The sequence below is a fragment of the Pongo abelii genome, chromosome 18 (assembly GCF_028885655.2).
Source record: "Pongo abelii isolate AG06213 chromosome 18, NHGRI_mPonAbe1-v2.0_pri, whole genome shotgun sequence".
Classification (NCBI taxonomy): domain Eukaryota; kingdom Metazoa; phylum Chordata; class Mammalia; order Primates; family Hominidae; genus Pongo; species Pongo abelii.
Window position 1 is genome coordinate 77,178,555 of NC_072003.2, and position 27,465 is coordinate 77,206,019.

Genomic DNA, 27,465 nt, shown 5'->3' on the forward strand with positions numbered 1-27,465 from the left:
TTGAGAAGCTCTGCAGTGTGTTGAGGAAAGAAGCAATGATACCATGTGAGGGAAGTGCAATAGACTAGATGTTGTGTCCCCCTCTCCAAATTTATATGAAATCTTCATCCCCAAGGTGATGGTATCAGGAGGTGGTGCCTTTGGGAGATGATTAGGTCAAGAGGGCAGAGCTCTCTTGAGTGGGATTAGTGCCCTTATAAAAGAGACCTGAAGGCCGGGCGTGGTGGCTCATGCCTATAATCTCAGCACTCTGGGAGGCCAAGGCAGACGGATCATCTGAGGTTGGGAGTTCGAGACCAGCCTGGCCAACATGGTGAAAACCCATCTCTACTAAAAATACAAAAATTAGCTGGGCGTGGTGTCATGCACCTGTAATCCCAGCTACTCAGGACGCTGAGGCAGGAGCATCGCTTCAATCCCGGAGGCAGAGGTTTCACTGAGCCTAGATCGCGCCACTGCACTCCAACCTGGGCGACAGAGTGATACTCCGTCTCAAAAAAATAAACTAAAATAAATAAATAAATAAAAGAGGCCTGAGGGAGACCCCCTTGCCTCTTCCACCATGTAAGGACACAGCTGGAAGGCACCATTCTATGAACCAGGTAACAGATCCTCACCAGACATCAAAACTGCTGGTACCTGGATCTTGGGCTTCAGCCTCCAGAACTGTGAGAAATAAATCTCTGTTGTTCATAAGCCACTCTGTTCATGGTGTTTTGTGATAGCAGCCCACACGGAGTGAGCGGGCAGCCTGGGTGACTCACACTGCCTGGGGATGGGCATTAGCAGTAACGTCCTGGGTGTATGTATTGGAGACTCCAGTCTTTAGTACCTGCATGTACAGGTAGTCTGTGTCCCCCCCATCACTGATTCTCCTGATCCAAGTGTCACTCCATCCCCCCATGCACCTCATCTTCCTGCCTGCTCAGTTCCACTGTGGAAATGATTGAGTTAAATCCATAAGATAAAAAATAAACTTTGCTCACAATGACCAACTAGATAAACAGGCACAGGCAATGCCAAAACTCAAAATCAATATCTGGGAGACTGTCTCTATTTGGAAAAGGAGAGGTGTATTAAATTAAAGTGTGTCCTTTGATTTTTCCCTCAATAAAATATGACAGTCTCTAAAACAAAATTGCCCAGAATGATTTAGTAGCCTTCTAACATCAGCTTCAAATGTATTCAAGTGTCTGCAATGAGAACTGCATGAAACAGACCTCTGAGCTCATCCAAAGGACAAACAGTATTCCCGGTTGGGAACATTCCCCTGGTGTGTATTGTCACATCAATAGCTATCATTTCCGATCAATGTCGTTTCTGCAAAGAGAGCCCTTGTGTGCCAGGCCACTGCCAATAGAGAGGACTAATGTGACCTCAGCCTCTGGGCTGGAAAGTCCCTTGAGCATCAATTAGTCCAAGGACCTTCTTTTACCAACCAAAACAAGGACATTTCCAAAGTCACACAGGCAGCAAGTCAAAACCACAGGCTACCTTGCTCCCAGAAGCTAAGGATCCATAGCTTAGAACAGGGTGGTTCAGGCCGGGTGCAGTGGCTCATGCCTGTAATCCCAGCTCTTTGGGAGGCTGAGGCGGGTGGATCATTTCAGGTCAGGAGTTTGAAACCGGCCTGGCCAACATGGTGAAACCCCGTCTCTACTAAAAATACAAAAATTAGCCAGGCGTGGTGGTGGACGCCTGTAATCCCAGCTACTTGGGAAAATGAGGCAGGAGAATTCTTGAGCCCAGAAGGTGGAGGTTGCAATGAGCAGAGACCACGCCACTGCACTCCAGCCTGGGCAACAGAGCAAGACTCCATCTCAAAAAAATAAATAAATAAAAATAAAAAAATAAAATAAATTTTAAAAAAAGGCCGGGCACGGTGGCTCATGCCTGTAATCCTTAGGCACTGCCAATGTCCCCCAAGGCGTAAAATCACCTCTGACTTAGAGAAAACATTGCACATTGGAGCCATATGGGCTAAATTTGGCTCACAGACATGTTTTGTTTAGCCTATGTAATACTTGTCAAAATTTTATAAATTTGGTATATTTCATGTAATAATTCACACTTCTGGCCTCTCAGAAACACCCGGAAGCCCCAGCAACCCTGAGCTCACATTTTCACATTACAATGATGGATCAAAGTTGAGTTTTTTGTTTGTTTGTTTTTTGAGAGAGTCTTGCTCTGTCACCCAGGCTGGAGTACAGTAGCGTGATCACGGTTCACCATAGCCTCAATGTCCCAGGTTCAAGCAATTCTCCTTCTGCAGCCTCCCCTCCTGAGTAGCTGGGACTACAGGCACATGCCACCATGCCCAGCTAATGTTTGCATTTTTTTGTAGAGACAGTATCTCACTATGTTGCCCAGGCTGATCTCAAACACCTGGGCTCAAGTGATCCACCTGTCTTGGCCTCCCAAAGTGCTGGGATTACAGGCTTAAGCCACCGTGCCCAGTCACTATCCCTTTTAGAATGCCCTCTGCACTCTGGTTTGTCACAGTCCCCACCACTCTCTGTTATGTCCCACAACAGGCCCACTTCATTTGCTTCATAATGTTCTCGGGCCTGGATTTAAAGTTTTCTTAAAACAATTTGTGGTATATTTTATCTTAAGTAAGCCCCTCAGTTCCTTGAGGTCAGAGTCATGTTATTTTTTTCTTTTGTTCCTTCTACAGTGCCTAACCTTGAGCAGACACTTAGAAATAGTTATCCATTTATTCATCTATAGCAGTTTTCCCCAAAAGATATCCTGCAGAATGCTAATCTTGTTAACTTTAAGGGCAAAGGGCTGGAAGTCAAATAAGTTTCGGTAAAGATGTATTCTGCATCCCTATGTAGAGATTCAAGAGTTATGCTAAGACTCTAAATCTACATTAAACAAAGCTGCTTAACTGTATTTGACCCAGAGTGTCTCAGGCTAATTTGACCACAGACGCTCCTTTTACCCTGGCATCCATCAACATTTAGGAAACCACTGTTCTGTTGAACAGACTTTGGAAAACACTTAACTAAACTCTAACCATTTCAAGTTAGACACAGGTGTTTAATATTAAGCGCTATGACAAAGGCAGTTACAAAGTACTAACACGTAAAGAGTTTTTGTCTAAGCATAGACATTTATTTCAATCGGCTCTTTTAAATTTCCCCACACATTTGTGAAGACAATGTGATCAATGTCTACACCTCACAGATTAGAAAATGAAGCAACAGGCCGGGCCCGGTGGCTCACATCCATAATCCCAATACTTTGGGGGGCTGAGGAGGGTGGATCACAAGGTCAGGAGTTCGAGATCAGCCTGGCCAAGATGATGAAATACAAAAATTAGCCAGGTGTGGTGACAGGTGCCTGTAATCCCAGCTACTCGGGAGGCTGAGGTGGGAAAATTGCCTGAACTCGGGAGGTGGAGGTTGCAGTGAACCAATATCTCACCACGGCACTCCAGCCTGAGCGACAGAGAAAGATTCCGTCTCAAGAAAAAAAAAATGAAGCAACAGAAAGATTAAGGAGCTTGTTCATGGTTACATAGCAAGGAAAAGGTCAAGCCAGGAACAAAGCCTGTCCGATCCCAAGGCATATGCACGTAGCCTCTATTTACATTTTCTTGCCTCCCTGAAATGTTGCACCATGTTCTCTATGTGTCTGCCTCCCCCCTCAAGACAGGTGCCAGGCCTTATTCATGAAGGAAGCAGACAGGAAATTATTGTCCATTGATCAACTGTTATGCATGGGAAATAATACTTGGAAGAGTTTGGCATGGTATTTCATGCAGAATTAGATAGTCTAATACTCATTTATTGGGCAATTCTCTTAACCTTTCAGAGCCTAAAATTCACATAGGCAGGAAATGGGAAAACTGGGTTCTGATCAAGTCCTGGAAACAAGGTATGTGTTCCTTCTACCTTCCTTAGCGCATATCAAGAATGTAAAATTGGGCCAGGCATGGTGGCTCACGCCTGTAATCCCAGGACTTTGGGAGGCCAAGGTGGGCAGATCACCTGAAGTTAGGAGTTCGATACCAGCCTGACCAACATGATGAAACACTGTCTCTACTAAAAATACAAAAATCAGCTAGGCATGGTGGCAGGTGCCGGTAATCCCAGCTACTCAAGAGGCTGAGGCAGGGGAATCACTTGAACTTGGGAGGCGGAGGTTGCAGCGAGCTGAGATCTTGCCACTGAACTCCAGCCTGGGCGACAAAGCAAGACTCTGTCTCAAAAAACAAACAAACAAAAACAAAACAAAACAACAACAACAAAAAAGAATGTAGAATTGGATGAATGAGTGGACAGATGGATGATTGGACAACTGGGTGATGGATGGACTTCTTCCCATTTGCTTTGTGGAAAGCACCCCATTAGGCTCTGTGAAGAGAAGGTGCATACTAAAAGGAATAGGACAGGATTTCTGAAGAACATTTCCCCATTTCCCGGGATTTAAGCCTGCTACCCTCAGAACAGGAAAGGCAAAATGTGCCCTTTTCATAGTGTGCATTTTCAGTTACATTGAGGTCTTGTAGCTTCACAGTCATTACTCCAAGGAAGCCCCAACCAACTGGATACAGGTCAATCCAACAATAAAAGGAACAAAACTTTCAGGGACGTCAGCTCTTAGCCTCAACCAGAGACATCAGGGAAACAAGAGAGTGAATTAGCTGGAGGGCTAGTTCATCCTGATTTATAGTATGATGATCTCAGCTTGTAAGGTGGGAAAAACGGTGCAGAGGAGGAATTCGCCCCCTTTCTGGTTTCTGTTGGACCCTATTTGAGGAGTAAATGCTTTGTTTATTTCTGAACCTGAATTTTACGTCCCCATCCCATTACCATTACTCATCATGATCTATAGCAAAGTACTTCAGGGAAAACACAGCTCTCTGCAGTGCTTGGAAGCAGGCAGCATTATTGTGTGGTGATTCATACAAGAAAACACACAGGGGCCGGACACAGTGGCTCACGCCTGTAATCCCAGCACTTTGGGAGGCCAAGGTGGGCGGATCACCTGAAGTCAGGAGTTCGACACGAACCTGGCCAACATGGTGAAACCACGTTTCCACTAAAAATACAAAAATTAGCCAGGTGTGGTGGTGCACGCCTGTAGTCCCAGCTACTCAGGAGGCTGATTTAGGAGAATCACTTGAACCTGGGAAGTGGAGGCTGCAGTGAGTCAAGATTCTGCCACTGCACTGCAGCCTGGGGTGACAGAGCCAGACTCCATCTCAAAAAGAAGACGGAGGAGGACGGGGAGGGGGAGGGGGACAAGAAGAAGAAGAAGAAGGAGGAGGAGGAGGAATGAAAAGGAAGAAAAGAAGAGGAAGAGAAAAAAATCATACAACATCACACTAGGGGGAGGACCCTAGATAATATTCAAGGGGAGGGGTAAAAGAAATCACTCAGAAATTATCTTTCAGCGTGAGTGAGATTTCAAAAACAAACTACATGATTTAAATTCCTTAGTCCTATGTGGTATATTTTCCTCTTTACCTGACCAACCATGTTTACCAAATGATATTAAACAATTGATAAGATCATCTCCACATGGATAACAGCTGCTTATGGAGATGAGTAACAGCAGGTGAAATGTTTCTAATTCTATTCATACATGAGCAGATTAATAGAGAGCTAAAATGGTGTTCAAGGTCTTATGAGTAGCACTTTTGGTTAGGGTTTTCCTGTTAACATCCATTATAAAATTGCAGCTGGATCCCTATGGAGAGAAAACTCCAACAGGGTGAAAATGTATCTTACAGAGGAGTTGTGAGAGGGAAGCATTGAATCCCAGGGACTGGGATCCTTGGGTAATGTTTCGTTGTAGGAAGGCCATGGGGACTCCTCAATACTCCACACAGTCTATCATTCATTTATTTAAAGCCCTTGAGTGGCATCTGTGGAAGATACTGCTACACCTCCCAATATTATCTGTCCCTTTCCTCATTAATTGTAGAACCTTAGCTTTTACTTGGACATTGTTACTTAGCTAAGAAAAAACTAGCTTTCCCAGCATCCTTTGCAGTGGGTTGTGGCCATGTGACTAGGCTCTGGCTAATATGAGTCAAGTACATGTATTATGATGGTGTCCTGAAGTGTCCTTAAGATGAAAGCTCTGGGTCTTTCTTCCCCTCTCACGCATCTCTGTCCTGTCACCCAGCACATAAATGTGATTGCTATATCTTAAACTATGAGAATGGAGTCCAGTGATTCATGACCTGGAGTACAGAGCAGGAAGGAACATTGATCCTTGATAATGTACAGCCACCATCCCATCCTAATGTATTTTATATTCTTTAAGCCAATTTTTATTTTATTATTATATTTCGTTGTCTGTAGCTGAACCTAATACATTACCATCGCTTTCATAGAGAAGTTTTACTGACCATGCAGATAGCCCCTTGTATTTCCCCTTTACAGCACTTATTGAACTGGTAAATGACTAATTACTTACATGATTTTTTTTTGGTTTAATATATGTAGCAGAGATGGTCAGTGCCCAACCTACCCACTCTTGGATCTCATCATTGCCACGCACAACGACCCGATGGCTTCCAAGTACAAACACCTGCAACTCTTTCAGGACAGCTTTCTCTGGCTGCCTATTCCCAAACAGCCCATGTGCATGGCAGGCTACAAGTGGCATACGGTTAGTGCCCCACAGAAACAGTCCTCAACTAAGGACTAACAGGAGTTGGTGGATTCTCCATTTTCTTTGCCTCTTGATGGGGATACATCTGAGGTGTGCTCTACACTGTCTCCTAGAGTTCCCCAGCAGGATTTAATCTGAGTTATAGCAGTGATAACCTGCTAAGTAATACACCTCATATTGGCTTCTTTTCTACCCTGTCTCACCTTCACAGACCTCTTCCAGTGCTTCCTGGGATCACTTCTCAAGCCATTTCTATGCAAATCTTCAAATTAAGAAAGGTTTGCTTCTGGGCAACCCAATCTAAACCAATATATACCTCCTCAACAGGGCTAACTCCATTAGGACTGAGAATATATTGGCTTATTCACCATGTTATCTCCAGCATTTAGCAATAGCACAAGGTCACCACTCAAAAGGTGATAAGTATCAGTGCACTTTTTTTCCCCTCAGACACAACTAGAGTTTACCATGTAAGACCGGTCCTACAAAGTGTAGACAGGAAGTGTATCCTGCCACCATCAGGATGGGCTGCACACTTCTCTAGTACTTCTCTGAAAAATAATGTTGTGCTCATTGGCAATTAAACACAAACTATAAGAAATTATGGCACAAAACCTCTAATATAATTCCCTGGATTTTGTTAGGATATTTCAATGGCCAGAATCTTCTACCTCTCTCCATTATTGACCTCCTAAATTTGTCTTCTTTTTCTTGACCTGTTTGATGGCATTCTTGTGAATAAAAGAGCAGCAAATAAAACCATAAGCATTGAAGTGTGGTGGTGAAGAACATGCATTTCAAAGTCAAATAGCTCCCATTTCAAATCTCAACTCTACAATTTGTTTAGTAGGCAATCTTGGGAAAGTTACTCAGTTTATATAAATGTTCTCCTCTGTAAAGTAGGGATAATAGTGCTATAGCATAGAATTATTTTAAAGATGAAATATGTACAACAAATTATTCTAATTGTATTGAAGAGAATATAATGCAACAAATATTATTAAAGCATATAGTTGAAGACATTGACCATCTTCCTTAAATAACACTTTTCTGGGAAGTTCCTGAAATTCCAAATAATTTAGAAAACAATTTCTAAAATTGTACTGTATCCAGAATTGGAGGTATCTTGGTCTCACTGACTTCAAGAATGAAGCCGCAGAGCCTCCCAGTGAGTGTTACAGCTCTTAAGGTGGCGCGTCTGGAGTTTCTTCCTCCTGATGTTCGGATGTGTTCAGAGTTTCTTCCTTCTGGTGGGTTCGTGGTCTCGCTGGCTCAGGGGTGAAGCTGTGGACTTTCGCGGTGAGTGTTACAGCTCTTAAGACAGCGCGTCTGCAGTTGTTCGTTCCTCCCGGTGGGTTCGTGGTCTTGCTGGCTTCAGGAGTGAAACTGCAGACCTTTGCACTATTACAGCTCATAAAGGCAATGTAGACCCAAAGAGCAGCAGGATTTCTTGCAAAGAGCGAAAGAACAAAGCTACCACAGTGTGGAAACGGACCCCCTCACATTGCCACTGCTGGCTCGGGCAGCCTGCTTTTATTGTCTTATCTGGCCCCACCCACATCCTGCTGATTGGTAGAGCGAGTGGTCTGTTTAGACAGGGCGCTGATTGGTGTGTTTACAATCCCTGAGCTAGACACAAAGGTTCTCCACCTCCCCACTAGATTAGCTAGATACAGAGTGTCCATTGGTGCATTCACAAACCCTGAGCTAGACACAGGGTGCTGATTGGTGTGTTTACAAACCCTGAGCTAGCTACAGAGTGCTGATTGGTGTATTTACAATCCCTGAGCTAGACATAAAGGTTCTCCAAGTCCCCACCAGACTCAAGAGCCCAGTTGGCTTCACCCAGTGGATCCCGCACAAGGGCGGCAGGTGGAGCTGCCTGCCAGTCCCACGCCATGGGCCTGCACTTCTCAGCCCTTGGGTGGTCGATGGGACTGGGCACCATGGAACAGGGGGCAGCGCTCGTTGGGGTGGCTCGGGCTGCACAGGAGCCCATGGAGCGGCAGGGGGAGGCTCAGGCATGGCGGGCTGCAGGTCCCGAGCCCTGCCCCGCGGGAAGGCAGCTAAGGCCCTGCCAGTGCAGCGCTGGTGGGCCGGCACTGCTGGGGGACCCAGCACACCCTCCACAGCCGCTGGCCCGGATGCTAAGCTCCTCATTGCCAGGGGCCAGCAGGGCCGGCCGGCCGATCCGAGTGTGGGGCCCGCCAAGCCCACGCCCACCTGGAACTCCAGCTGGCCCACAAGTGCCGCACGCAGCCCTGGTTGCCTCTGGCGCGCCTCCTTCCTCACCTCCCTGCAAGCTGAGGGAGCCGGCTCCGGCCTCGGCCAGCCCAGGAAGGGGCTCCCACAGTGCAGCGGGAAGCTGAAGGGCTCCTCAAGCACGGCCAGAGTGGGCGCCAAGGCCAAGGAGGCGCCGAGAGTGAGCGAGGACTGTGAGGGCTGCCAGCACAGTGTCACCTCTCAGTACTAAGATTGTTTCCCATATTTTCTTACTCAAAAACTTTACCTCTATTAGGGGTTCCTACATCTGACCTTCTACATTCTCCCCACCCCCCCACACACACCCCCACGTGCACATACCCTGCCCCAGACCATTTGCAAGTTAACAGAGCTGAGCTGTAATACTATGTTTTACCATCAGTGGCCACTGTTTGACATTGTTCTACAATAATGTAAGAAATTCCACAACGGAGGCTCTGAGTGAATGTCCAAGGAATCAATTTTACAAATTAAAAATTGATTTATTGTGTTTATTTGGAGATATGCCATGCACTGTGGCTCTTTCCAAGTTCCACCAGGGAGGACCAGAGTTGGGAATACTTAACAATAGTAGTATGTAGGACTCAGAAGAGGGTATCTCCCCCCCAACAAGCAGCACAGACTGTGGTGGGTTCTCTCTGGGTTGTTGTGATAATCAGCTGCCTACCGATTATAATCTGGGGTTTGTAAATAGCCAGAAGATTCCCTTGGAGGGAGTAATTATATTCACTTTAACACGCTGTAAGACAAACACTTTCTCTTAAACATGCTGTGTGCTGACTACAAAGTAGATTTACTTTACTAATGCCAAAGGAGAACAAACACTCAAACCAAGGCAAGGGACCTTGGTGGTACAGAGATAGTAGGTGGTGAAAAAAAGGGCAGGGAACATCAAAAAATGCCATGGAGTATTGTCAATCAGGGGCAGAACTGGTTTGGCCTGTCCGTATAAACTTGCATGATGAGATGTTAAGAGCACAGATTTGGAGTTGGTCTTCTATCCAATTATAACTAGCATGTTCCTTTGAGCACAATAATTCATCATGTTAAGATTCATTTTCATTTTTCTCTCCATAAAGTGGGAATAGGAATTCTTACTCATGAGATTATTTTCAGAATCAAATTAAGAAATATACCTACAGTGTCTAGAATAGTAGACACCTCCAAAACAATAACATATATTGCAGATATTATTGGTGCCAAAGCTATGTCTCCTTGGAATTCATCATTCCATGTATAAAATGATAGCTTCCTGCAAAGAGCATCTACAATTCTCTGCCTGGGGATTCTCTCAGCCCCAGTACATGGGACAGGATGGAAATGTCAAGGAGTTAACAATTCCAGGAACAGTTCTTGGCCAATCAAGCATAGACTTTAGTGAATAAATACCTATCTCCTCACTCCTTGGGTGAGACAACTCTGAGACTTGTTCTACACTGTCTCTCAAATGTCCCCTGCGGGTTTGAGCTCCAATTGTCCACTGTGGTAATCTGCTTATTAATACATCTCATATTGGGTACTATCAATTTTCTGTCTCACTTTCCTACTTCCCAGCCAGAGCTTCCTGGGATTACTTCCAAAATAAACCATGGGTGTTCAAATTCTTGTTTCAGGATAGAATCCAGCCTAAACACTGTATCTCACAATGTAAACAAGACAATTTGGACAATTGGATTCACAATAAAATGTTCAATTCACTAACCAAGCCCTATTCAGGCTTCTTTTAGCCCTCTTCCTTCCATCCCATGGCCATTGCCTCAGTTGGGACCATTCTCATTTATTTTCTTTCTTTTTGAGGATTTTTCTTTTTTGCCTGCACTTAGTCTCTAACTGATCTCGATGCTTCCAGTAACTCTATCATCTAATCCATCACCCACTTACTGTCAAAGTTATTATCCTAAAATGCAGTTCTGGTAATGCTCTTCCCATGTTTTTGTTTTTTAAGCCTTCATGGCACCAATTGCCTCTGTGATTATGTCTTACATTTTATAACCTGGTAGGTGAGAACTTTCAAAAGCTGGTCCCAATCAACCCTTCAGCCTCATCACCAATGATTGCTAAATACAGCCAATGTTCTGCCTACATAAAACAAACCAGCATCTCAAAAGCCCTTTTACCTGTTACCTTTCTGTATATTTGAATGAGCTTGTGACCTTTTATGCCAGAAGAACCTGCCTCATCCTTCAAGGTCTAGCTCAAATGTTCCCTCCTCCATGAGAACTTCTCCAACTCTCTGGACCAGTTTTTCAACAGACTGCCTCTGTGCATATTCTACTATGTACCAATCACATATTAAGCCCTGGGAAAACCATGCTGGATAAAAGTAGAAATAGCTGCTGCTCACATGAAGTTCACAGTTGGATAAAGGAAACAGATATCATCAGGTAAACATATAAAAGTTAGCTACAAAGGGACATAAGTGTCTATAGTCAGGGAGGATACCAATCTGGAGGTTGGAGTATCTCCCAAAAGGAATGGATCCTTGAGGTGAGAATGAAGTATGAGTTAACACCAGATAAAGGAGATGGAACACATACCCCAGGCCAAGGGGACAGCAGGTACAGAACCCTGTGGAAGGAGGGAAAAAGGCAATCATCTTTTTTTTTTCTTTTTTTTTTTAAGGAATAGAAGACCAGGGCATTTAAAGCAGTGAGGCGCAGGAAGAATGGGGGGAGAGAAGAGGCAGCACTTACATCATTCATTGTACCACATTTGTTGACTGTGCCCTTCCTGCCTTATGCTCTGAAATTGACCTTTTCCAATATAAGGACCATGTCTCACTGAAATCATATCCACCCCAGCACTTCACACAATACACACACAAAAAAAATCGGTGTACCCAATTTACAGATGAGGGTGTTGAGGCTCAGGAAGGTTGAATGAGTTGCCCAAGATCTCAAGGCTGGCAATGGCATAGCAACTATAATAGAATACAGACCTACTTCCTCAACTGCATCTCTTTCCTTAAACTGCCCCTAGGAAAACCACCTCCTTCCTCATCATTTTTTTTTTTTCAGAAAATCCAAGTTTTTCTATGAGCTCTTTTTCTCAAAGAGCCTGATAACAAAACAAAACGCCAGTTACTACTCTGTGTTATGTGCATGCATGTTGGGGAGCGGGTACACATTGGTCTTCCGGGGATCAGAACACAAACAGGATCCTTTCTGGTACAGGATTCTTGTCTGAAGCCTCTTTAATAGCCCGAAATGGTGTGGGTGGTGAGAATTCGCCGTCGTAAGGAAGCCCCTGGTGATACCCAGCAAAGAGCATCCCAGCCAACCCTGCAGGTCTGGAGTGAAAAGACTCCGGACTGGACTCTTCAGGGCAGTGAGCGGGATCTCTAGTTCCCTCCTTCCCAAACCTCTCCGCTAGTTCCCTCCTTCCCAAACCTCTCCGCCCTTCCACCCAAAACTGGCTGTTTGAGAAACGACCCAATTTCCCGAGTATCCCGCCCAGCCTCGCAGATGGGAGGGAGAGAGGGCAACCGTGTCGCGGGAAGGCATCCTCCAGGCCCAGACATTCGTCTCGGTCCATTTCAAGGCACCCGAGCCTGTGCCGTATATAACCAAGTACTGGGCCCAAGGGAAGGGGGATGACAAGGTGGTCTCTCTAGGCTCGTTTTAGTCACAGATCTTCGGCAAATCTGGGTTTGGGGCCGCGATCCCGAGTCTAATTTGGGACTATTTCAGGAACTGGAGTTGAGGCCTCGTTGGGACAGGAAAGAAGGGTGGGGCGGGGGTGGAGCGCTTAGGGGCACGGCTCTTGTGAGGATTACGGCGGAGGCTGTGGACCGCGGCGGCGCTCGCAGAGGCTGCAGCCATTGCACAGCCGAGCATCCCACATTCAACAGGAGGAACCCGCGGGAGAGGAGCCCCAATCCCCCAGCGCCGCAGCCACCGCAGCCCGTGCGCCCCGCGCCCTCGAGCGCCATGGCCAAGGAAGGCGTGGAGAAGGCGGAGGAGACGGAGCAAATGATCGAGAAGGAGGCAGGCAAGGAGCCGGCGGAGGGCGGCGGCGGCGACGGCTCGCACCGCCTCGGGGACGCCCAGGAGATGCGCGCGGTGGTGCTGGCCGGCTTCGGGGGGCTCAACAAGCTGCGGCTCTCCAGGAAGGCCATGCCCGAGCCTCAGGACAGCGAGCTCAAGATCCGCGTCAAAGCCTGGTCCAGTATCCGCGCCTTTCTCGCTTTCTCTCTTTTTGCGCGCTGGGCGCTGGGGAGGGGGTGGGAAAGCTGCGGCTGGGATGCTGCCCGGGTAGAACCGCCGCGCGCACCCCCTCCGCGCCCTCACCGGGGTCTCAGTGCCTCCCCGGGCCAAAGCTGGCACGGATGCAGAGGGGTGGCCTCCCCAAGCCAGATCTAGGGGTGACGGGAGGAGAATGTGAGCTCCTGGGCGCGGGGAGAATGCTGGCGCCCAAGCACCCCGGGTCTGGAAGATTGCGCTACGGGAGTTCTCCGTCTGAGAGGACAACTCAGCTTCCGCACAGGGGGGTTGATGCTTAACAGAATTAAAAATATATGTATTAAGAACCTCAAGCCCACTGTGTGCCAGCCGCCGTTGGTAGTTTTACACGTGCGATCTTATTTAATACTTCCTGGGACCTAATGACTCAGGTGCCATCATGATCCCTTTACAGGTAAGAAAGCCGCCGCTCAGAGAGAATGAGTGATTTGCCCAAGATCAGTCAGCTGCCACTAAGCGGCTTGGCCGGGAATTTGATACATGATCTTTTTTTCACCTCTATGCTGTTGTCCTGAAGGGCCTGGGACAGGGTGCAGGGCTGGATCCCGCCTCCTGCACACTTTCTTCCCCGTAGCCTGATGGGGAAAGGAACTAGGAAGGAAGAGGGTCTACCTTGCACCCAAGCTTGGTGAGGGTGGAGAGCAGGGCTGCAGCGCAACTCCCTCCATGCCCCTCTCCATCCTCTGTTTCTCCGAGAGGGGAAAAAACCCTGATCAGTCTCCCCGGAATTCCTGCTCCCATCTCAGAAGGAGCTCAGCTCTCTAAGCTGCCCTCTATTCCCCATTCCTCCTGGGGGAACTTCTCCAGGCCCTCACGCTTAGCTGAGATTCACGGGGAGAGTTGAAGCCTCTCTGTGTGCGGGCACTGTAATTTCCCTGAAGTTCTGGAAAGGGCTTACCCAGCAGAGGCGGACTGGACCCAACACTAGGTTTGCATGTTAAACTTGTAAGGGGAGCTTGCTATTATCACGGTGAGACGAGCCTATTCTTTCCCATCTGTTTTTTAGAGCCCCCCAGTACATACTGCTCTCCAAAGCAGCAGCCAGCTCACGAGCTCCTATGTTAGATCAGAAACCCAATATCTGGACCTCATCTAGAGGCACGAGAAATGCAAAGGAGAGTCCCCTTCCATTCACCACCTTGAGAACAGACGCAGGTTTCATCGGCCAGATTAGAAAGCAGCTAGTGGGAGAAGCAGCCGCTGATCCCTGCCTTGCTGCTCATATATGCAGCTGGTCAGGTTTGACTCTGAACACGACTCTTGGGTCTCTGTGGGGAATTCAGGGCAAGGGAAGAGCCTTTTGCAAACCGGGGGATCCTGTACAATGAACTCTTATTGAACCAAGTTGTTTGATCCCAGAAGGAGAGCTTATATCTGCCCTTTCGCAGCTAAATCCCCAAAGACCAGCCCACTCCCCCACCCCACACTGTTTGGCACACTGCACATCCTAAATAAGTTATCGCTGAGTGAATGGATTGAGGAAAGAGCTCGGAAGAGGATTGTGTTGGGTCATTATTTTTCTTTACTTACTGGTGGAAGAGCTTTTGCTTAGTACAATTAAAACCATGCATTTAGAATTCTCCTTCCTTAACCACTTCATCAAAAAAAAAAATTACCTGTATACGCACACCTATGGATATATGTGCATATACATATATACAATTATATATACAGTTGCATGTGTATGTGTATGTAATTTATGACCCTTCATCCAAATTGAGGATGGGATTCTAGGATTCTAGAGTACATATTCAGAGAGTGAAAATGATAAAACTACTTTTTAAAGGAAAGAGCATCATCTGCAGTACACATAGTTCTGTGTTTTCCAGTCTTATGCTAACTGCATAATTGCTGATAGGAACTGAAGCATTTTGAAATAATAAATGTCAAGATGAAGGCCAAGAGATTGATTTTCAAAGCCAGATGTGAAAGCCTGTTCTTCAGTAGAGCTTACACACACACACACACACACACACACACAGAGACACAGAAATCACTGCACTTCCCCCACCCCAGTTGTTCAGAAAGCCAACCAGGCTGCAGGTACATTTGGAAGACAGTGTTGCAAACAGCCCAGATTGATTTTCCTTTCACCAAGCTGGAAGCAGAGTTAATGGTTTTACAAGGAAGGATTGTAATAGGCTTATAAAGATGGCCCACTGGGCAGCTCCTTCTCCTCTGGGCTGGGATTGGCTGGCCAGACATGACCATTGATTATAAGTTTTAGCCTTGGGATCCAGGATGACTCATTCTGTATTTTTATGAATCAGCCGATGGCTTCCTGGATGATGGTCTCCCTTTTATCTGCTCTCTATTTTTAATAGAAACCTTTTTGTCATAATAGGATATGCTTTTTGCTTGGAATAAAGCATAGTCCATTTGAAACAGTATTAGTTAGACCTGGAATGACGTTCGAAGTTGGCTATGAATTTTATGAAAATGGAAGAAATGAGGCAGGAAGAAATATCTATTTTATATCATTGACCCTTTTTCATTAATGGGCCAATGAGATGAGTATATTTCCTACAGAACAGAAGAGCAAATTGAGGCTTGGAAACATTGAGTAATTTGCCAAAAACATCACACAGTAGTAGAGTTAGGATTTGAATCTGCTTCTCCTTAAATTTTTGCTGTTTTCTTTTTATTCCATTTTGTCTCCCTTGGTGGAAAAGCCTTAGCACATGTGATTCCCCTCTTAGCATGTAGTCTCACTTTCCTTTCTCCACTGAAGATGGTTCCTTTGCTCTTTTTGTGTCTGGCTTAAGAGAATATTCTCTAGCTATTCCCAAAGTAGTATGGCTTTCTCCAGAAAGTAGAGACATTTTGGTCAAATGCAGCTCAAAAAGAACTGTTGCTGGGGTCAGGGTTGGAGTGATAGCAGAGTCTTCTAAATTGTTTTTTAAAATGTCAGTTTTGATGGCAGATCGATTTCACCAATTATTCATGGAATACTTTATGCAACAAGAGGTTTAAGTGACCAGGTGGAAAAAGCATGTGGTCCTTGAAGAGAGAGGGACTTGAATATAAGCTTAAGCCTCATCTCTTCCTATCCACATGCCCCTGGGGGATGTGTCTCAATGTCTCCAAACTTCCCATACATTATCTGTAAAGTGGGGATAATAAAATGAACCTCATGGTATTGTTGAGAGGATCAGATGCAAGAAAGACACTGGTGTGTTGTCAGCATTCAATAAGTAGGATTCATTGTGACTGTCGTTGTTGCCATATCTAAACCAATGTGATACATGCTGCTTGGTGACCTACAACTTGGAGGCCATCATTTTAATCATGTAGATAATATAGGCAATATCATGTCACATCTGCTTAGTGATTAAGAGAGCTTCCTAGACCTGAGTCCCAGCTCTGATACTTGCAAACTGGATGTCTTAGGTCTGGCTACTTGGACGCAGAGCCTGACACAGGGATCCTTTTTCAGGTGGTTTATTGAAAGTGTGCTTTTAGAACTATGGGAGCAAGGGAAGCAGAGTAGGGAAGAGGAAGGAGTTAAGCAAGGATGTGGTCTTAGCTGGATCCCACTGCAGGGTCAGTCCCACCTTGAAGCAAGGAACAAAGGGAGCCTTGTGTGTCATTGGCTGTGGGCTACTTCCTAAGTGGGGACATTGAGCCTCTCAAGCAGAAGTGGCTTCTATTTGACTGAGCAAAATTCTCTAGGGAAAGGGATGACTCTGAGGCTTGAGCATCCAACACTTCAGCAGTTTGGGGCACCTGCCCATAGACAGGATCTGGGTGAGGTACAAACCACACCTTCTGGTTGGCCTTGGCCATGTTGTTGTTAAAAACATGTTAACAAACTTCTGTTTCCTGGACTATAAAATGGAGCATCCATTTTGTAATAGCATCCCCCTTCATAGTGTTGTAATGAAGCTTAAATGACATGCCATATACAAAGACCTTTATAAGGATGCCTGGTGCTTAGCAAGTAGTCAAAAAATGATAATCATTATTATCTAAACTTTTACTTTTGGTTGCCGTATATACTTTATATAGTTTATTATTCAAACTGGAACTCTTGTATTTTGAGACAGGCATAGCAAGTAGTCAAAAAATGGTAGCCATTATTATCTAAACTTTTACTTTTGGTTACCATACCATAGATACTTATATAGTTTATTATTCAAACTGGAACTCTTATATTTTGAGACAGGGTCTTGCTCTGTCACCCAAGCTGAAGTGCAGTGGTGTGATCATGGTTCACTGCCACCTTGATCTCCCTGGCCCAAGTGATCCTCCTGCCTTGGCTTCCTGCATAGCTGGGACCACAGGCATGTGCCACCGTGCCCAGCTAATTTTTTTTTTAATTTCTTTTTGTTGAGACAGAGTCTCACTATGTTGCTCAGGCTGGTTTCAAACAAACTGAACCTCTTCTGAAAGCAAAAGGGGCACTATTTATAATTACTCCTACATAGGAGAAGCTACAGTCATAAACTGGAACTGTCTGAGGCAAACCAAGGTGTATGGTTCACCCCTAACTGATACGAGTCAGAACAGTGCCTTTGCTGCTATCAGTCGTGTCACAGTTGAGTGTCTCTTAGACAGGGGCTGCTAGGATTTTAGGCTGGCAGAGGGTCTCCAGGTTGGGCTGCAGGAATGTATTTAAGTGGCCATTAACAAACCTTGTCTGGTTTGTGGTTCAAATTGGCTTGCAGTAGAAGGGCAGTAATGGATTAGGGACATTTATTTTCCCAGAGTGATTTACAGCAAGAGGCTACATGAAACTGCTGGAAAGAGACCAAGTGGATGAAAAATGGTTCCAACCAGGCATGGTTCCATTGGCTGATCTGAAAATGGGCTGAGGGCAGGCCACATCAGAAGAAAGCTACCAGATTGGTGGAATTCTAATATGTCACGAGGGTATAGTAAATTGGAGATAGGGAAGGAACAAACATGTATTGACCAGTTGTTATGAGCCAGGAACTGAGTTGGCTGCGATACATTCTTTGTTTCATTTCATCCCATTGACAACTCAACAAAATCAGTATTGCCATCTCCAATTAAAGATGAGGAAACTGACATTCACAGACACATCAGGATCACAGACTGCTAAGTGGAAGAGCCATGTGAAAACCCAAGTGTGCCTAAAACCCAAATGGCTCTTTACATTTTGGAGAATCAGAGAGACACAGTGACAAAGACATAAAAGAGAAAGAGACAGAGAGAGACACACTCAAATCATGAGAGATCAAGAGACACAGAGAGGCAGACAGGCACAGAGACAGGAATACAGAGAAAGAGCCATGAATGTATTTGACTGGTTTGAAATACAACTGCTAAGATTCAAAATTGCACAGTACTATCCTGCCTCCCACCCCAAAACTGCCGTTATGTTTATGCACCACATCCATTTCGTCTACACTTGTGACATACAGTATGTGGGATGCTTTGGGGGATCCATCTAGATGGAGTTACTATGACTGTTGACCCAGAACACCCCTGCTGATTAAACACAATCACAATCACCACTCCTTGAACCACTCAAGACATTGGAGTTCCTCCCTCTGCCTCCTTTACCTTGATCAGGCCATTGCTACATTGGCAAACTAAGTATAAATTATTCCCAAACAACAGAGCATTAAACTGTCACTCGTAAGGTTGATGCAATGAAAGGTGGCCAACATGATATTCCCTGTGTTTATTCAAAATAAACAAGTGGCGTCCATGAGGTTAAGATGTTTGTAAAACTAAGATGTTGCTCAGAGGATTTCTAATGCCAAGCCAGGAGCCACTCTGACATGGAGATTGGAATAATGTGTCCTGAATCACTCTGTATTGGATGGAAGTGTCAGGATTTGACAGGAAAGGATGACTCCATGCTGAGTCATATTTAAGCCTCATTTGATGATGAGAACATGGAAGTGCTAGCTCAGGGGTCATTTTTATTTAATGAAATTTGCATTCTCTCATCAACTGAGTCCTTGCTGATGAGGACTGGGGATGGTGACAATATCCGCTCTTTATCCAATAATGAAATGGGCTTCTTGCTTTTCTGGCGATTTGAAGAGGAAAGGAAACCTAGAATCAGTGATTCTTCTATCTCGTGAGAACAAAGAAATATGTTTTGACCCCATCATTTGAACCCATTGTTTATACTTAGCATCTTGCCCCCTGAAAATATTTTGATCTATCAATAGAGAAGCCTTTGTCTTTTCTCTCCATTTTGTGTCCCCTCTCCCTCAATCTGTATCTTCACATACTTCTGTCTTCCCATTTTTCCATTCTGCTGCTAAAAAAATAATAGCCACCAAAGAATAACCTCACTAATGGAAGCAATAATTGGTAGAATTTACAGTGGGGGGGAAAAAGATTGAGAAATTAAGATTTGTTACAATAATATTTTACATGAAATAGGATTCATCCAAGTAGAAATAATTTCAGAAAATAAAAGTGAAGTAAATGGCAAATAGCTTAACAACTTATTAACAGCTTAATAACAAATAGCTAAAATGTGCCATTTAGAACATTTTAATTTGCTAAAAATCAACACTGTTGTCATAATTCTGATGACTTGTTTGTAGTAGGTATTTCCTCAGGATTAAACCTTATGGGGGGTCGAAAGTATGGAATTAAAAACAACCTGGGATCAAAAGGAAGATTTTGATTTGAACCTGCCTGAAGGAAGAGCAGGAATGAAGGTGGATGGGTCCATTCAGAAAAGATTCATTCATTCCACCAAGTTAGTCAACTAGCATTGGTAGGGAATCAGTGCAGATGGGGAGGAAGCTGCCTATCCTTTGGAAAGTGCTGGGGCTCTGGTTTCAGGCAGACATGGGTTAAAATTTTGCTTTGCCCTTTATTAACCATTTGTGTTTCAGCAAGTCGCTTAGCTCCCTTTTTTCTCTTTTTTTTTTTTTTTTTATTTGAGACAGAGTTTTGCACTGTCGCCCAGGCTGGAGAACAGTGGCGCAATTTCGGCTCACTGCAGTCTCCGCCTACCAAGTTCAAGCAATTCTCCTGCCTCAGCCTCCCAAGTAGCTGGGATTACAGGTGCCTGCCACCACACCCAGCTAATTTTTATATTTTTAGTAGGGACGGTTTCGCCATGTTGGCCAGGCTGGTCTCGAATTCCTGACCTCAGGTGATCCATCCGCCTTGGCCTCCCAAAGTGCTGGGATTTACAGGCATGAGGCACCACACCTGGCCAGTTGCTTAGCTCTCTAAGTCTTATTTGGTTTACTTACAAAATGGAGATAGAACCTTATAGAACATCCGACGTATACTAGGTTTCCATGAACAGCAGCCAGTTCTCAACTATATAGGGACTAGTGAGAAACCAATAGGTGGCTGATGATGGGCAAAGGGAATGGGGACTGATTATTGCACCCACCCTACCATCCATCTGCATCATCTTTGCAGTGACAAAGCCTACTATGTACCTCAGCTTTTCATCTGATCTTCACCACCCCATGGGTTAGGTGTCACTGAAATTATCATCCATGTTTTCTAGGAGAGGAAGCTGGGACTCAGGGATGGAGTGGAAATAGTGAGAAGCTACAATCGATTTGGGTTCAGATCCTAACTCTACCTCACCGTGGCTGTGTGATGTTAAGCAAATAGCACTTTCAACTTATCTACTTCCTCACTTTGTTAATGGTACACACTTTTACTTATTGTTACAAAGACTAGCTGAGTGTCTGTAGAAGTCTTGATGGTGCCTTGCACATGGTGGGTACTCAATAAAGGTTGTGTTTCTTCCTAAATGACTTGGCTTTTACATACAGAACTGGGACATGAATTGCCATCTCGTTTTCTTGCCTAGCGGTTCTCACACTAAACTACATTGCCAGCACGGAGTAGGATGCTGGCTTTTCTACAAAACGGAATGAAATCATGTCTTTTGCAGCAACATAGACGGAGATGAAGGCTGTTATCCAAAGAGAAATAACTCAGAAACAGAAAGTCCAGTCTGGCACGTTCTCACTTAGTAGTGGGTACCCATGGACATGGTACACACTGAGTAGACTAATAGACATTGGAGGCTCTAAAAGGTGTGAGGGTGGGAGGAAGATGAGGGTTAAAAATTGCCTAATGGTACAGTGGTCACTATTGGAGCAGTGGGTGCACTAAAGGCCTGGATTTCACCATTACACAGTATATCCACGTAACAAAACTGCACTTGTACCCTTAAATCTATTTTTGTTTGTTTGTTTTTTGAGATGGAGTCTCGCTCTGTCACCCAGGCTGGAGTGCAGTGGCGCTATCTTGGCTCACTGTAACCTGCGCCTCCCAGGTTCAAGTGATTCTCCTGCCTCAGCCTCCTGAGTAGCTGGGATTACAGGCATGCACCACCATACCCAGCTAATTTTTGTATTTTTAGCAGAGACAGATTTCACCATGTTGGCCAGGCTGGTCTCAAACTCTTGACCTCAGGTGATCCACCTGCCTCAGCCTCCCAAAGTGCTGGGATTAAAGGCATGAGCTACAGCGCCCAGCAATTTTTCTTTTTTTTTTCTTTTTTTAGGATGCTGGCTTTCAAAGCCACCCAACTTCCAGGGTTGGGAATGGATTTGGACTGATCTGTTGCTGCCCTCCCACCAGCCCCCTGCATCCCCACCCATGGGTTGCTGCAGGGATTTCTTTGCTAGCTGAGTGTATATAGACAATCCAGCCTCTGGAGCTTGGTTCACTCTCATTCAAAGGAGTCAAATCCCACGCTTTGGACACATCACTGACACTCAACACTGACAGCAGAACTCACTCAGGCATAAAGAAATAGTGCCCCAATGACCCCCAAGCTCCTGGGACTTCCTTTTCCTAAGAGAGAGCCTTTTGGACATCTTGGCATTTGTCACAGAAGAAAAAGTGTAATTAGAAGGAAGAAGAGACTCTTCACAGGAAAGGGCGGCAAGCATGTAATCTCAAATTAGTTTGATTCCTCTGTGTGTGATCTCATACAGAAAATTGGTTGGAGCCATGGTATGAAAATGAGTGAATTTTATGTCTGAAGGCCCAGGAGACAAAATAGATGTTCCAGTGAAAGAAGATGTTTTATCTTTGAACATGAGATTTTCTTGATGAGAGCATGCAGTCAGCATCTGTCCTCAGTCTCCTGTCAATGACCCCTGAGGTCTCATCCCCAGAATTTTCCTGGAGCCAGGGACATGCTAAATTAAACAATGTTTCACCAAACAGAACCCGAAGCCAAAGCATTGGGTCCTCTCACTCCTAACTTCTCTAAATAACTGTGGTCCCCAGAGCCTAATGCAGGATAATTATCTTCTGAGCAAGGGATGACAATGATTCCTTTCTTAATCCGGCACTGGCCATACACCCAAGCCGGATGAGAGGCAGTAGGCTTCTTGGTTGTAAAATAGTTAATGTGTGAAGTAAAACAAGCTTGAATTCAAATCCTGGCTCTAACAATTTTAGCAACCTGTATAACCTTGGAAAAATGATTAAGTCTTTTGAAACCTCAGTTTGCTCATCTGTAATATGGATATAATGATAGCATGTATGGGGGGGGTAAAAGTTTTTGTGTGGGGAAAGAAAAAGATAATGCAGCTAAAGTGCCTAGCAAGGATGTTGATACATTTCATATTTGTTGAATGAATGAACAAATGAAGTGTGTGTGTCACATAAGATGTGTTTGATAGATATTAATGGTGGGGAGGAGGTACAAAGAAATAGGACATTAAAAAGCCCCTTCATGCTTCACAAAGTTTTCTGAATGGAGTCCCTCATTCAGACTCCACCTGTATCCCCCGAAGACCACAAAACCCTGACATCAAAAGTAGCTCAAGCGGGATGTGCCAGTGTGTCAGGACATATACAAGAAGATCAAGATGAATTCCTGAAGGGACAAGTGAGGAAATGGAACCAAAATACACTGTGCTCCTACTGTGTGCTAGAAACTGGACCAAGCTTAGAGATCTTTAGAGGGCAGGAAGGCCACCCCCTTACTCCCTCCCCTCTCTCGTTATTTCAGCCCTGCTGGCCATCATGATGAATTTGTTCCTGGGATTCTAGGCCTTCTCCTCTCCTTCCCCTTCCATCTTTTATCCTCTTTGCTCATAAGTTAGCTTCATGTGCTCCTGCTGCAATGAGCTTCCTTCCCGAGGCTGGAAAAGGTGGTGGTCATTAGCTGCAGCTGCCGGGTAAAAATTTAGCAAGCCCCAGTGCAAAGAGAACTTTTTTTCTCCCAGTTTCATGTATTAAGGAAGGAATTTGATTGATCCTTTGCAAATGACATACCAGCCCCTGGAGATCTCTCTCCCTCTGTTCCTCTCCCGGTCTTCCTCCTCCTCTCCTTGTCTCACCCTCTGTCTTTCCCTCCCTCCCCCTCCCTCCTTCTTCTCTTTCTCTGTCTATCTCCCTACCTTCTTTTCCCTCCATCTTTCCCCCTTTCTCCCTCCCACTTTCTCCATCTCTTTCCCTCTCCACTGCCCCTCTCTCTCTCCTCTTTCTCTCTGGCTTAAGAAAATGAGGAGCTGTGATTGACCACACCTGTGCCTCATGCGCTCTTGGTCTAAAAGAATGTGAGCATCATGTCTGACAGCCCCACTGGAATACAGTGTGTGTGTGTGTGTGTGTGTGTGTGTGCGTGCGTGCATGCGTGCGTGCGTCTTGGGGGAAAAGGAGAGGGTAAATACTCCAAAAGGAAGGGAGAGCAATTACCAGAAAGTGGGGGATAAGAAGCACATGGCACTAATTCAAATGGTAGCCATCATGACTGGATGTGAGACTCTTCATCCAGTAAAAAGTGAAGAATCTGAGGGGAACTGGAGAAGTCAGGTCCATTCCCTCTCCTGTGATTGTACCTTTCTCAGCACAGTTATTAAGTCACATTAAATAACATATTTTCAACTTTTTAGGCCCATCGTCTTGTAAATCTTTTTGGTAATTTTGGAAATTCTAGGAATTTTCTCTGTGATCAGTTAACACGATGCCAAGCATGGTGCTTGGTTCACAGTAGGCACTCAATAAGTCTGGAGAGTGAGTAAATATATTACTGACTTTCTAGTAAACATGACCTTCCTAATATAAACAGTGGCCATTCCTGGTGAGTGGGGCTCAAGCTTCCCTTCCTCATCTCAGCTTTCTCCTACAAGAACCTAAATCTCTCCTAAGGCCTCTCACATGCAGATCTTCGAGTGAGAACTTGGAAGAATACCAAACTATGCTTTCATAGGACTATATTTTCAGGAGTTTTACTTCTTAACACAGTCTATTCTCTTGGAAGCAGAAATGAATAACTACTTTCCCTAGCCTGGGAAATGTGGGTCTCTGACTTCTCAAGACGCTCTGTAATTTTCTCCTTGTTGACATCTGGCTCCATCGAGTGCCGCAGACCAAAGCTCTTAGAGAGAACCTGCCATGCAGGCCCAATGACTGTTATTCCATGAGCAATCGCTCAAGCATCCCTGCAAGACATGGGATTGTCATGTATACCTGGGGACTCTAAGGCCGACCAACCTGGATGTTAAAATCATAAACCCTATTTCCATGACTCCGTCCCTACCCTTTGTAGGTATCAGGCCCCCCCAAACTGCACCCTTGAATACCCACAGAGAGTTTCAAGGGTTGCCTAGGAGGTGTTGCATAGGTGCTCAGAAACACAGTTCTCCTGGTTCCCCAAATGATCCTGAACCTTTCCTATTGCCTTGTTCTTTTCCCACTGCCATACACTAAAGCCACCCAGAATATGTCCCGATTTTCTCCCTGTTCCAAATAGAGAGTCAGGCTCCCTGCTCACGCTGTGGCACATTTTCCCCCCAGTGCAGGTTACAAAGCAGCACATGCTACCTTGTATATTTAACGCTCCCATTGGAGTTAATAGGAAAGATACATTAATTATATTTCACTATTATCATAATAGCCTTTTGTTTTCGTTTCTTTGTGAGACGGTCTCACTCTGTTGCGCAGGCTGGAGCACAGTGGTGCGATCTCTGTTCACTGCAAGCTCTGCTTCCTAGGTTCAAGCGATTCTCCTGCCTTAGCCTCCCGAGTAGCTGGAATTACAGGCATGTGCCACCACACCTGACTAATTTTTGTGCTTTTAGTAGAGATGGGGTCTTGCCACATTGGCCAGGCTGATCTTAAACTCCTGAACTGATCTGCCCACCTTGACCTACCAAATTGCTGGGGTTACAGGTGTGAACCACTACCCCTGACTCCATAATAGCCTTTATTGGGTACTTCTCATGCACCACAAGCTCTATGCTAAGCGTTTTATGGTGATCTCTTTAATACCAAGCATCTTATCCATAAAAAAGCAGGATCAAGGAGGTGAAGGAACTTGCTAGCCATTATACAAATAAGCTACAAAAAAACTTTGTTTTTCATCTCAAACCCAGATTTGTTTTCTTCCAGAACTCACACCTTCCATTCTTCCCTGCCTGTAACCTGTCACTCTATCCTAGACAGGAGCCCCCGGAGTTGAACAGGATCATCACTGACAGAAAACAACAACACTTAAACTCCAGCTCTTATTTGCTTGGTTGTGCGGCTTCATCCAGGCCTACATTCTCCAACTCACTTTTCCCTTAGGATGAGGTTTATTATTGTTCCCAGAATACATAGCTGCCCTTCATGCAAATGAACACATTGTGGGGCAGCCCCACTGGCCCAGATAGTCTGAGCCATATGATTCAAGGGAGCTCTGATGAGACTTTCAAACTGCACTCTTCATACTCCTACCCCTCCTCCCAACACAGGCACACTTGTATCTTTGAGCAGACTATCCATCAAAGTACACACTTTCATTTTTTTAAAAAAAAAGCATCCCTCATCTAGGATCAGAAAGAAATGCCTTTCATTTATCTATGCTACACCTAGTTCAATCAGCTAATGGGGAGCTATTAAACCTACCATACCTATGATTGGTCTGAATAATTTTCTAATTGGTTTCCCTTTATCCGCTCAGTTAAACTCACTAAAATTGTTCTGACTGGGGACCTCGTAATAAACTCTGACTCAACGTTTTGTAGCCGGAATCGAGGATGCATGATGCAGCCATTGATGCCCCCACCTTCCTGAAACAGTCCTTTCAGATTTGAAGGCCTTCTCTGTCTGACCCCGGAGGAGAGACAGACAGTCCATGTCTCTGGGACTACTACTTCATAGGAAATGAATAGCAAAGAAAATTTTCACCCTCCCACCGCTTTGAGCCTCAGCATCTCTGTCCTCAGCCAGCAGCACATGTGGGAGACTCCACATCTTCCTTTTGCATTTTTAGCAGTTTTCTTTCCTTTTCCTAGTCATCTTTTTTCCTTTTGTATCCTTAAGATAGCCGGGCCTGTTTGCTCTTGAATGGAGACCTCAGCTTCCGAAATAATTGAAAAGCACTGTGAAAGTCTTGAGTCCCTTAGAAAACACTAAAGTTGCCTGCGCACAGTGGCCCACGCCTGTAATCCCAGCACTTTGGGAGGCCGAGGGGGGTGGAGCAGAGGTCAGGAGTTCAAGACCAGCCTGGCCAAGATGGTAAAACCCCATCTCTACTAAAAATACAAAAATTAGCCAGGCGTGGTGATGAGTGCCTGTAATCCCAGCTACTTGGGAGGCTGAGGCAGGGAATTGCTTGAACCCGGGAGGCAGAGGTTGCAGTGAGCCAAGATTGCGCCACTGCACTCCAGTCTGGGCAACAGAACAAGACCCCATCTCAAACACACACACACACACACACACACACGCACACACACACACACTCACACACTAAAGTTGCATCCATTCATGGCATGGACAAAACTTCTCAAACGTTTTCTTTTCCTGTGTACATCCCATAAGTGCCGCTGCTCCCTCCAAACTCTCCCCTGCTCTGTTCAAACTCTTCCAGACTTTGAAACCTTGCTCTTGCCGTTTCTTGGCAATCTTTATTCACCCTTCATATCTAGTCTTTAATCTTCCAGGAGTAAATCCTTGCTTTTTTTTGAGGCGCATCAATCAAGCAGGCCTTTGATCTTCTCAGTTTCCTTCTCACCATCACAGCAGCGGACACAGCAGGGCCGGCAGCCAAGCAATGATTTCTTTCACGAGAAGAAAGAAGAGGGCTCAAATCATTCCTAGGTATTTTCCTACTTACACCTTCAGTGGAGAAATTATTGTTTGCCAGCCTTTAATGTGCCCTGTGCTAAGCACTGAACATTGAAAGGTGGATTTTAAGACAAGCCCTGTGCCCTAAAGTTGCTCATAGTCTACGGGGAAGGAAGATAATAGGGTAGAGATGCTACTACTGTCTCCTCCTTAGGATCCATTTGACTTAAATATTACTTAACTAAAAGTTCAGTTCTTTAGTCACACTAGTTACATTTCACGTGTTCAATACCACATGTGGCCAAGTGGCTACCATATTGGAGAGCAGCAGGGACAGAACATT

The 27,465-nt window shown here is 45.1% G+C and overlaps 1 protein-coding gene across 1 annotated transcript in view; it reads left to right on the top strand.

Annotated features, from left to right (window-relative positions):
• Positions 1 to 12,688: 12,688 nt before the first annotated feature.
• VAT1L (vesicle amine transport 1 like) overlaps positions 12,689 to 27,465 on the top strand; it is a 198,673-nt gene continuing 183,896 nt past the window's right edge. The window contains 1 exon segment of the mRNA NM_001133540.2: positions 12,689 to 13,060. Coding sequence (NP_001127012.1) covers positions 12,828 to 13,060 — 233 coding nt within the window. The 5' untranslated portion in view covers positions 12,689 to 12,827.